This window comes from Chrysochloris asiatica, unplaced genomic scaffold (genome assembly GCF_000296735.1).
Source record: "Chrysochloris asiatica unplaced genomic scaffold, ChrAsi1.0 scaffold00074, whole genome shotgun sequence".
NCBI classification, from domain to species: domain Eukaryota; kingdom Metazoa; phylum Chordata; class Mammalia; order Afrosoricida; family Chrysochloridae; genus Chrysochloris; species Chrysochloris asiatica.
In genome coordinates, this window is record NW_006408592.1 from 15,212,318 (window position 1) to 15,224,130 (window position 11,813).

The 11,813-nt window shown below is 51.5% G+C and overlaps 1 protein-coding gene and 1 pseudogene across 1 annotated transcript; both read left to right on the forward strand.

Annotated features, from left to right (window-relative positions):
• Positions 1-1,465: 1,465 nt before the first annotated feature.
• Positions 1,466-8,818, forward strand: LRRC32 (leucine rich repeat containing 32). Its single transcript, XM_006865002.1, has 2 exons — positions 1,466-1,552; positions 6,926-8,818. Exons 1-2 carry the CDS (start codon positions 1,466-1,468, stop codon positions 8,816-8,818), a joined length of 1,980 nt encoding a protein of 659 aa, XP_006865064.1.
• A 2,233-nt stretch (positions 8,819-11,051) lies between these two features.
• On the forward strand, positions 11,052-11,608 carry LOC102815843 (annotated as a pseudogene).
• Positions 11,609-11,813: the final 205 nt, after the last annotated feature.

The following is an 11,813-nucleotide window of genomic DNA, read 5'->3' on the forward strand; positions in this document are numbered from 1 at the left end:
TCATCTTTCTCCCGCGGTGCAGCTGGTAGTTTCGAACCGCTGACCTTAAGGTTCGCAGCCCGATTCGTAACCACTACGCTACCAGAGCTCCTTGGAGGCCCTTAAATGTTCCTTCATAAGCATCCTTCACATTCACTCTTTTCTGGCTCTACAGAGTCACAATTCAGCACCCATTTTCACAAACACCTGCTGAGAAACTCCATATCCTATTGAGGTTTAGGTCACAGACTGCTTGCTAGCTGTGTGACCTTTTAAGTACGTTACTTCATCTCTCACTGATCCTTTGTAAATCTCACCTGTACAATGGGCTTGAAAATAATAGAACCAAATTGTTGTGTTCTTGTGAGGATGAAGTGTAAAGTGTGGAGAAGCGCACCTGGGGCCTAGTAAGGGCTCTGTGAGTGAGGGGCACTTTCATGAAACACATCTCATTGGATCGTCAGTGAAACTGGTGAGATTGGCCTGCACCTCAGGTTAAAACTGAGGCTTGGAGAAGGGAAGGGATTGGTCACAGAGCAGGTCAGTATAGGAGACAGATGGGACAGTCAGGTATGGGTGACAATCCAGTGCTCCTGGACAGCTTGATGTGACTTTCCTTGTTAACACTGTGCATACAGCGTATTTCCCGTGGTCCCCAGCTCCCAGCACATGAAGAGGCAATCAGTAAAGGTGTGGGTGAATCAACAAATGAAGTTAACGGATTCATCTGTGTATCCCTAGCACTTAGCTCAGGTCTTCAGGCGAGGAAATGAGTGGCATCCAGCAGCACAGGGATTTGACCCTGCTGAGAGTCTCTGAGATCCACCTGCCACCCCTGGTAGCCAAGCAAACTTGTGCCTCCCTGTGCTGGTGGCTACTTCAGTGAAAGTGCAGGGCAGGCTGCAGGCTGCTAGGGAAGTCCAGTGCTGGGGGCAGGGTAGGTCTCCTGGCAGACCACGCTTCCTGTCAAGGCCCCCAGCCTAGCCCTCAAACAATAGCTAGGGTTAGAGAATCTGAGAATCAAAAGAAAAGGAGCAAAATAAAAGTCCCCTGGGGGAGAGTGAGGAATTCTTTAGGGGCTCCAGAAGCTTGGAGAGGGGGCCTACTTGTGGCCTAGGTGGAAATGGAGTGAAGAGGCCCAGCTTCCTCCCATCCCTCCCCCAGCTCTGAGCTTGGCCCAGGGCATCCCTCAGAGTCACACCACCCTCCAAGCTGTCTCCCTCTAGAAGGAAGTCATTCACTGCTTAAAACTCTTGTTGCCCCAGGGTAAGGCCTCAGCTCCTTGACCTGGCATTTAGGGCCCTTTGTGACCAGCTGCCATGCCATTTCCTACCCCATTTCTGCCCCAGCCATAGATCCCTTGATTCCTGCTGCTGGGAATTGGGTTCTGTGGGGATCCCTGGAAGCAGGCAGCTATAGGGCTGGCAGTAAGAGGGAACCAGGAGTCTTACGGTGTTTCCCTTCCCACCCTTCCCTATACAGAGCCATGAGCCGCCAGATCCTGCTGCTGTTGGCCATGATGACCCTGAGCTTGGCTACCTCCCAACGCCGTGAGATGGTGCCCTGTAAGACGGTAAGAAGCCCTGTCCAGGCAGGCTTAGGCCTTTCTCCTGCCCACCCTAGGTATCTTACAGCCTCAGAATCCTTACTCCAGCCCCAGCCATCAAAAGAGGAGTCAAAAGAATGGAAGGTATCTTGAATTTCATGAGCACCTACTAGAATATTTAAATATCTTATTTATCTAGTAAGGAGCTCTGGTAGCATAGTGGTTACGAATTAGGCTGCGAACTGCAAGGTCAGCAGTTTGAAACTACCAGCTGTTCCATGGGAGAAAGATGAGGCTTTCTGCTCCCGTAAAGATTTACAGCCTTGGAAACTCGAAACCCTGTACAGGGTCGCTATGAGTCGGAACCGACTCCACGGCACATAACAACAACAACAACAACAACAATTTACCTAGTAATTCTTCCAGGAAAGTACCACTATGCTTATCTTATAAAGGAGGAAACAGCTTTGGAGAGGTTGGATGACTTGAACAAGGTCATTCTTCTAGAAACAGTGGGGCTGATATTAGACTCTGTTCACTCAACCTACCCTCAGAGGGCAATGGGCCCAGTCTGGCAATGCAGAATGTGCATAAGTGTGGGGAATTTGAGCTGGGACAGCTGAGAAGGTCCCTTTTCTCAACTGGAGTTAAGTTACCTGTCACTTGTTGTTGTTGTTGTTCTGATGTGCCATAGAGTCGGTAGTTTCGAACTGCTGACCGTGAGGTTCACAGCCTGATTCTTAACCACTACGCTACCAGAGCTCCTTAGCCTCTCATTTATTCCTGCCCAGGTCAAAGGCGGCCTCCTTCAGGCAGCCTTCCCTGACTCCTCCCAGGCTGACCTGACTGTCTGCTCCCTCTGCTGGGCTTCCACAGTTCCTTGGTTTTCCTCCATCTCAGTACTGAAGTATACTGAGCACCTCGGGTAGTTGGTGATTGCATCCATGACTCTCTCATCTGCCAGACTGAGAACTTCTTGAGGTCAGGAACCAGGTTTGATTCAATTCTATTCCTTTTTTCTGCTCCAGATTAGGGAGTTTAGCCCCTGAATTAGGGACGCTGCAGAGTACAGGGAACAGGGGCCTAGTACTTGGACAGTCACTGAGGCGAGGCTGGAGCCCGGGCTGAGGGAATGCACAGGCCCTCTGCAGCCCCTTAAAGACGTGACTCAAAGGCCACTCAAAGGATGGACAGCTGTTCCAAGGGGCTAGAAGTGTTGGCAGCAGTCTACCCCTAAGATTTGTAATGTCCCGCTACTCATAGTCCCTTTAAGAGTTCCAGACCCAGAATCACAGGCAGAGATGCAACCCCACATTCTACTCTGGGAGTTTGAGGCTCAGAGAGTTGAAGTGCCCTGGCCACCCAGCCAGACAACAGAGAAGTGGGACAAGCTTTGGATTCTGGGCAAATATAGGAAAGATCAGTACATGTAGAAGTTACAATGATTTTCCAAATGGTGGTGGTGGTGTGCTCTGGAATTGCTTGTGATTCATAGCGACCCTGTACAGGGTTTCCAAGGCTATAAATCTTTATGGGAGCAGAAAGCGTCATCTTTCTCCCATGGAACAGCTGGTAGTTTCGAACTACTGACCTTGAGGTTAGCAGCCTGACTCGTAACCACTACACTTGCTGAAGTCGTGCAAGGTGCCTACACTGCACGAGGGGCCTTTTCATTATTTTATCCTCCTCAGAACTCCTCTTTGCAGTTGAGGAAGCCGTGTCATGAGGGTAGAAAGTGGCAGAACCAGGATTTGAACACAATTCCCCGAAACTTGGGCTGTCCATGGCCCTGTTCCCCTTCTATGGGGAGGTGGTAGAACAGAATTGGAGGACAAGTCCTCCTCCCTACTCAAAGGAGAGCCAGTGGTGACTCCCTGAAATCACAGAGTCAGTAGTGGTAGTTGTCAGGGGGAGGCTCAGACCTCCAGCCAAGGACTGTCCACAAAAGCCTCTCCATTGTCCATCAGTCAGAACTGGGTCTTAGAACTCAGGCAGGGTGGTGGGCATCCCTGGAAATGGATTTTTGAGAGCTGCCCTGGCCTCAAGCTCCTTCCTGGACTGGATGGCGGGGGAGCCTAGTGCAGCCCTGTCTGGACCTCAAAAGCAGGATCCTGGCAGCCCGGGTGGAAAGCAAGTCTTAGAGGCTCTGGGCTTGGCCAACTTTGCATCCTGGCCCAACTCTCAGAGGCCGATGCTCCAAGGAGCCTTTGCATATACAGAGGTAATTTGAGGCTGTGGGTCACTTGTGAAACAGTGCAGTACGCCCCTCAGCACAGAGTAAATGACCAGCCAGTGTGGCTGCTGCTATTCGCTCTGCACAGGAAACAAATTGGGTACTGCCCAGATGGGAGTCTACTGGCCAGAACTCAGCTTGCACCATTAGCAAAAGAAACTCACCAATGATGGCTTTGAGTTCCTATCTGTCTCATCTTTGGCAGCCTGCTCCCTGAGCCTCGGTTTCTTTCAGTTGGGTAAATTGTTGTTAGATACCATCTAGGAGGTTCTGATTCATAGCTATAAATCTTTACTGAAGCAGAAAGCCTCATCTTTCTTGTGGAGTGGCTGGTGGGTTTGAACTGCCAACCTTGTGTTTAGTAGTTCAGCTTTATCATACTGGTCAGGATTAAAGGAGGTTAAGGAGTCCTGGTAAGTACTGGACTACTAACTGCAAGATTGGTGGTTCAAACCCACCAGTTGCCCCACAGAAACCCCATGGAGTCCTGATGTGATGATGTAGGATAGGCACTCAGCCATAAGATCAGTGTGAACTTCAAGGTTGGTGGTTCAAACCCACCAACCACTCCTCAGAAACCCTATAAGGGTTGCTATGAGTTAACCTGACTCAACTTAACAACACTTAACAACAACAGAGCACTCAGCTCAAAGCTTGATATGAAGCTGGTTTTCTACAATAATAATTACTATTTTATTCATTTTGTTGTTTCTTCTTTAAGCCAGCCTCATCCAGAGAAATGAGGGTAGGACTCACTGCCCCCAGAAGATAGAGAGGTTGTGAGGGAGGAAGGGGCTCGGAGTCAGGCAGGATAGGCAAGGCAGCTTGGATGGGTTTCCAGTTTGCACGAGGCCCAGCTGCAGTTTCTATGACACCATGTCCCCTGGAGGTGGTAGGGCCACTTCCTGTGCTAGGTGGAGTAGGAAGAGCCACACAGATGCCTGACGATAGGAAGTCCCCTCCCTTACCTTACTCACCTTGGGTCTCTCTGTAGGAATCAAGAGCTGGAGCCAGACAGCGAGTTCTGTCAGCTCAGCCATTGACTCATTATGTCCTGAGGCAAGTCACTACCATTTTCAAGCCTCTGTCGTCCCATCTGAGTCTAACAATCTTGGTCTCTGGTCTGAATATATGGATCATCTGAGAGAGGTGTTTGATTTAGTGCTTCCCGGTGTGGCGCTGTCGGATAAAGCACTGGACTGCAAGGTCAATTTGAACCACAAGGTCTTCGGTTCAAAGTCACCATTCGTTCCTTGTAAACCCTACACAGGGTCGCTATGAGTCAGAAAGGACTCAGTGGCACTTAACAACAACGACAACAAACCCTCACATCTGTGACTCTTCCATTCATGAAAAACAAAAGTATTGAGCATCTCCTGTGTGCCAGGGCCAGGACATTGTATAAACAGTTCACTGTCTAGCAGATCCCCAAGTAAACTGTCATAATTTGGGAGGATGAAACTATGAGAGAGGAAGCACAGGAACTGTGAGCGTCCAGAGGAGGCCCTGACCTGCCTGACAATCAGGGAAGCTCCCTGGTGGACGAGGGTCTGATGGAGGAAGAGAGGCCAGGAACAGGAAAGCATCTGAGATGAGGTGGCTGCAGGGATTAGACCCTTGCCTGTGAAAGGCTGGTTTTCCTGGGGGCCTACAAGAAACAAAAGGTAGCGCTGCATTTGCACTTGAATTCTGGCTCTATGAGGCACACACAATAGAGAGACAAGAGCATGGCCTTTGGTTATTAAGAGGCTGGGCTTCAAATCCCTGCTCTGCCCCTCACCAGCGAGGTGATCTTGGAACCTCCCTTCCCTTCTCTGAATTTGAGTATCTATAAGTAAAGGGGCATCAGATCTAAAGGGTAAGCAGTTGTGAAGGTCCAATGAGAACACAGACCAGAAAGTGCTAACTAGAATATAAAGTGGTACTGGGGAAGGAGAGTTAGTCCCTGGATGAGTGGGTGCTAATGCGACTTGGGTGTGAGTCCTGAATAGTACAAATGGCTAACACACTGGGCTGCTAACCAAAGAGTTGGAGGTTCCGCAGATACCGCAGAAGAAAGGCCTGGTGACCTGCTTCTGAGAAATCAGCATTGAAACCTGATGGGACAGTTCTACTCTGTCACATATGGGGTTGCCATGAGTCAAATGGACTCGATAGCAACTGGTTTAATGTGACTCAATGGTGGTCACATGGCACAATCAGTCTGTCACTAAGGAATGTGGCCTGGGGCCCTGGTCATCATTTCCTCTGTCCCCTCCGTGTCCGTCCACCACCAGGGACTGATGCTGGACCGGGCCATGGGAAGTGAGGCAGCTGACAGGAGTGGGGGCGGTAGCAGCAACAGAAAGGAGGTCACATCTGGGGAGGGTTGGCGAGGACGGAGCTGGGCGCTCTGCCCCATGGAATGAGGGCTTGAATAAGACCTAGGGGTGGGAGGTCTAAATAAAATCTGATCGCAGACCTGAAAACAGCCTTTTTTCCCTTTTGAAAACATTTTTCCCTACTTCCCAAACAGAGGCCTCCTGGGGGAGCATCAGATGAGACATGGAATGACATTCCAAGGTGCCACAAATACGAAAGGCGCCTGACTGAGGCAGCTGAAAAAGGGGGAACGGCATCTCTGCTGTGTTGTCTAGCTATCGATGGCTATTCAACTTGGAATTGGGGTGGGGACTGCACTTTAGATATCATCCCTGAGCTCTCATTCCCCTCCTCTACACCTCTCTTCCCAAAGTCATTTCCAGTGTAGCACCAGCTGGAAACAGTAAGTGTGTGTGCCTACAGATGGAACCCAGGGCATGGAATCAGGACGTCTGGCCCCAGCATGGCCCTGTGGCTTACTGGCTCTGGGTCATTCTGGGTGATAGATGGATCCACCCTCTAAACCTTGATTTCCTGTAAAATGTGGTTATAATCACAACAGAGTTTTTTGTTTGTTTATTTGTCCTGATATCTCTGTCTACCCATCAAACCTTCATTGAGTTCCTACCTTATGCCCAGCACTATGCTGGGTACTAGATGGGGTATGATTAGGCTGAAGTGGAGGGAAGTGGAGAATTCTGGGAGCCCAAAGGACAAGCCTAACCAAATTTGGGGGTGGTTGCTGGAAGGAATCAAGTACACCTCTCATGTCGGCTTTTTTCTCCCTCTCTTCTCCCTCTTTCCAGGTGGATAAGGAAGTGTCATGCCAGGGTTTTGGCCTGAGCCAGGTCCCATCATTGCTTCCGCTGGACATTCAGGTCCTCAACCTGTCTGGAAATCAGCTGCGAGGCGTCATGGCTTCACCCTTGGGCTTCTACACAGCACTTCGCCGCCTGGACCTGAGCGCCAACGAGATCAGCTTCCTGCAGCCAGGTGTCTTCCAGGCCCTGCCCCACCTGGAGCATCTCAACCTGGCCCACAACCGCCTTGTGGTGGGCACAGCGTTGGGCCCTCTGCCTCACGTGACCTCCTTGGACCTGTCCGGAAACAGCCTATACAGTGGCCTAGTGGAGCGGTTACTGGGGGAAGCGCCTGCCCTGCGCACCCTCTCCCTAGCTGAAAACAGCCTGACACGCCTGGCCCACCATACCTTCTGGGGCATGCCTGCGCTCGAGCATCTGGACCTACATAGCAACGTGCTGATGGACATTGAGGAGGGTGCGTTCGAGGCCCTGCCCCGCCTGACACACCTGAATCTCTCTAGGAATTCCCTCACCTGCATCTCTGACTTCAGCCTCCAGCAGCTGCGGGTGCTTGACCTGAGCTGCAACAGCATTGAGGCCTTCCAGACATCCCCAGATCCGCAGGGTGAGTACCAGCTCACTTGGCTGGACCTTCGGGAGAACAAACTGCTCCATTTCCCCAACCTGGCTGTACTTCCCCGACTTACTTACCTGAATGTGTCCAACAACAACCTCCACCAGCTCCCCACGGGACAGTCCCGAGGCCGTGAGGGTGTGCGTGCCCCTTCTGAGGGCTGGTCAGCTCTGCCCCTCTCCAGCCCCAGCTGGACCACCAGCACCTGCCCCCTTTCCCAGCTCCTGAACCTGGATTTGAGCTACAATGAGATTGAGCACATCCCCGAGGGCTTTCTTGAGCCCCTGAGCTCCTTGCGCTTCCTGAACCTCAGTCGAAACTGCTTGAGGGCCTTTGAGGCCCGGCAGGTGGGCTCTCTGCCCTGCCTGGTGCTCCTGGACTTAAGTCACAATGCACTGGAGGCACTGGAGCTAGGCACCAGAACCCTGGGGGCTCTGCGGACACTGCTTCTGCAGGCCAATGCCCTACGGAATCTGCCCCCATACACTTTTGCCAGCCTGGCCAGCCTGCAGAGACTAAACTTGCAGGGAAACCAGGTTAACCCCTGTGGGGGTCCAGGGGAGCCTGCCCCCTCAGGCTGTGTTGCCTTCTCTGGAATACCCTCCCTACACATCCTGAATCTGGTGGATAATGAGATAGAAAAGCTCTGGGCAGGTGCCTTCCTCCACACACCACTTACAGAGCTAGACCTCTCTGCCAACCCTGGACTGGATGTGGCCCTGGGGGCCTTGGCAGGCCTGGAGGCCTCCTTAGAGGTCCTGGAACTTCAGGGCAATGGACTGACCATCCTGCAAGTGAATCTGCCCTGCTTCAGCTGCCTCAAGCAGCTCAATCTCGCTGAGAACCACCTCAGCCACCTGCCTGCCTGGACACAGGCTGTGTCTCTGGAGGTGCTGGACCTGAGGAACAATAGCTTCAGCCTTCTGCCAGGCAGTGCCATGGGTGGTTTGGAGACCAGCCTCCGGCGCCTCTACCTGCAAGGGAATCCACTTAGCTGCTGTGGCAATGGCTGGCTGGCAGCCCAGCTGCACCAGGGCCGGGTGGATGTGGATGCCACCCAGGACTTGATCTGCCGCTTTGGCTCCCAGGAGGAGGTGTCCCTGAGCCACGTGCGTCCTGAGGACTGTGAGAAAGGGGAGCTCAAGAACGTCAACCTCATCATCATCCTCACCTTCCTAGTGGTCTCTGTGATCCTCCTCACTACGCTGGCCATCTGTTGCTGCTTCCGCCGGCAGAAGTTTAGCCAACAGTACAAAGCCTAGAGAAGCCAGGAGACTGTAGAACAGCCTAGCCAAGATGCCCTTCCAAGGTCAGTGGGTGAGCCAGAGGCACAGAGAAGAATGGGGACTGACTCACCGTCACACAGCGAGCAAGGGACAAGAACACTGGTCTCCAAATCCCAGCCCAGGGCTCCTTTCTCTGCATCCTGCTGCACTGGGAGGCAGGCAGCCCACTTCCCAGTTTGCAAATATGGTCCAGCTGTGGAAGCTCAGAGTTGGGGAGTCTCAGAGATAGCAGAAAATGACATTTGCCCATAAGATCATTAGATCTTTGACAAAACATCTTTTTTATGCTGTGGACACTGAGAACACAGTTGAATGAGACCCCATCCCTGCCCTCAAGCACTTCTCAGTTCAGTGGGGGAGACTGTCAGTGTGATCGGGGGCTATGAGGTGTGGAAGCCCAGGGCTATGAGGCAGCTCCAAAGTTCTGCAGATCCAACTGGTCCAGGGCCAGAGAGGGGCAACACCAAGAGGATTTGTCTGAGGCGTTTCCAAGCAGACTATTTGTCACATCTTCTCATAATGACTTACAGCCTCACTGGAAAATGAAAAGCTTGTGACCAGAGGAGAGAACTGGAGTCACATGAGTATTTGCTGGATCGGGTACCATTAGGCACTGTGGCTGTGGTAGCTCCATCAGGGTGTGGTTAACAGGCTGTCAGCCTGGACTCCAGCTGAGTACTGGTCCATTCTGCTTCCGGTTCTGGACAGACTCTCTAGGGTGCTCTCATGTTGTACACACTGACTCCAGGTGCCCCTCTGCATCACCCCATCCTGGCTGGTGAACCAGGAGCTGGCTCTGTTTGCACTAGGCTGGGCAACTGTAGATGCTCGTTCAAGCCTTCCTCCTGTCTGCCTCTACAGGGCAGCCCTGAGGTTGGTATCATTCCATTTTACAAAAGAGGAAACCAAGGCTCCAAAGCCTCCGTCCAGGATCCCACAACTAAGATGTGCCACAGAATCTTTGCGTCCCCACTGCACAGATAGGGGCTTCAGGTTGTGGGTGGACAGGAAGTGGGCCCCACATCACCCAAGCAGGGCCTGGGAGCATCCTGTGCTGCTCATATCACCCCTACCCTCTGCCTCTCTCCTTCTTCTCTCTCAGGCAGTCAGAGTGAAGACAGGCAGCTGCTGGCCCTCTGCTTCTTCTCTGCCTCAGTTTCCCTCCTTCCCTTTTTTTGCACCTTCGTCTGGGTTTTCTTTCCTTGCTCTCCTATCCTCTTCTTTTCCTCTTCTCCATTGGTCTTAGCCTAAAGTTTGAGACCTTGAGTCCACCCTCCTCATTGCACAGATAAGGAAACCAAGGCTTAAGAGAATGGGACTTGCTCAAAGTTGCCCCACAAGTCATGGGCAGAGCTTGTGAAAAGTGGGTTCAGACTTGACTGGTGGGTGGCATTGGTGGTGGGGGATCTGAGTGGATTCCTTCTCCTTCAGTTATCGCTTCATAAGGTCATTGTTATTGCTGGTGTTATGAGGTGCCACTGAGTCTGCTCTGGTTCAGAAGGACGCTACGTATAACAGAAGGAATGTTGCCAGTTCCCGTATCAGCCTCACAAGCTAGGTTGTGGCTACCCTGTTAATCCATTTCATTGAGTCTCTCTCTCTTACTGACCCTCTACTTACCAAGAATTATGTCCGTCTCCAGTGACTGGTCTCTCCTGATAATGCATCCAAAGTAAGCAAGACAAAGTCTTGCCAAGGATAAGGATCCTTCTAACTGCACTTCCTCCAAGACAGATTGATTTGTTCTTCCAGCAGTCTAGGGTATCTTCAGTGTTCCTTGCCAAAACCACAATTCAAATGTGTTAATTCTGATTTGGTCTTCCTTTTTCATTGTCCAGAGTCCATATGCACATATTGTTGTTATGTGCCGTGGAGTCTATTCCGTCTCATTGTGACCCCGTGTGACAGAGTAAAATGGCACCATAGGGTGTTCTTGGCTGTCATCTTTGCAGAAGCAGATTTTCCATAGAACTGCTGGTTTCAAACTGCCAGCCTTTTGGTTAGCAGTCAAGTGTTTAATGGTTTGCCCCACTGGGTCTCCTGGATACATATGAGGCGGTTTAAAAGATTATGGCTTGGGGGCATTTCTGCCGTGCAGCATGAGTTGGGGGTAGGGTGGGGTGCAGCTGTAGATTCAGGCTTCACTCCCATCTGGATCAAGGCAGAGAATGGGCCTAGCCCTCACCTCCACTCTCCTCCAGGTGCAGACATGGCCAAGTCCAAGAACCACACCACGCACAACCAGTCCCGAAAATGGCACAGAAATGGTATCAAGAAACCCCGATCACAATGATAAATGAGTGTCTCAAGGGGGTGGACCCCAAGTTTCTGAGGAACATGCACTTTGCCAAGAAGCACAACAAGAAGGGCCTGAAGAAGATGCAGGCCAGCAACGCCAAGGCCATGGATGCACGTGCCGAGGCTATCAAGGCTCTCATAAAGCCCAAGGAGATCAAGCCTAAGATCCCAAGGGGTGTCAACTGCAGGCTCAGTCAACTGGCCTACATTGCCCATCCCAAGCAGGGGAAGCGTGCTTGGGCACGCATTGCCAAGGGTCTGAGGCTCTGTCGGCCAAAGTCCAAGGCCAGTGCTAAAACTAAGGCTGAAGCTTCAACCAAGGTCTCAACTAAAGCTCCAGTCAAGGCCTCAACTAAAGCTCTAGCCAAGGCCTCAACTAAAGCCCCAGCCAAAGCCTCAACTCAAGCCCCAGCCAAGGCCTCACCTCAGGCTCCCAAAGGTGCCCAGGCCCCCACAAAGAGGGAATAGAGTTCTCCATCTGAGGACAGAGGCATGACCCTTTGGGCTACCATCTGTATAGAGCTGGTGTCCTCCTGTGCTGTTTGTACAAATAAATATGAGGCAGGAAAAAAAAAAAGATTATGGCTTGGGCTAGGCATACCTTAGTTATTAAAGTGACATCTTTGCTTTTTAAGACTTTAAAGATGTCTTTTAGTGTATATTTGTCCAATGC

What these genes read in the sequence shown, in the direction of transcription:
- LRRC32 (XM_006865002.1), top strand. Translation starts at nt 1,466, where the DNA reads ATGAGCCGCCAGATCCTGCTGCTGTTGGCCATGATGACCCTGAGCTTG. An exon ending in AGATGGTGCCCTGTAAGACG is followed by an intron (nt 1,553 to 6,925) that starts GTAAGAAGCCCT and finishes CCCTCTTTCCAG; the next exon opens with GTGGATAAGGAAGTGTCATG.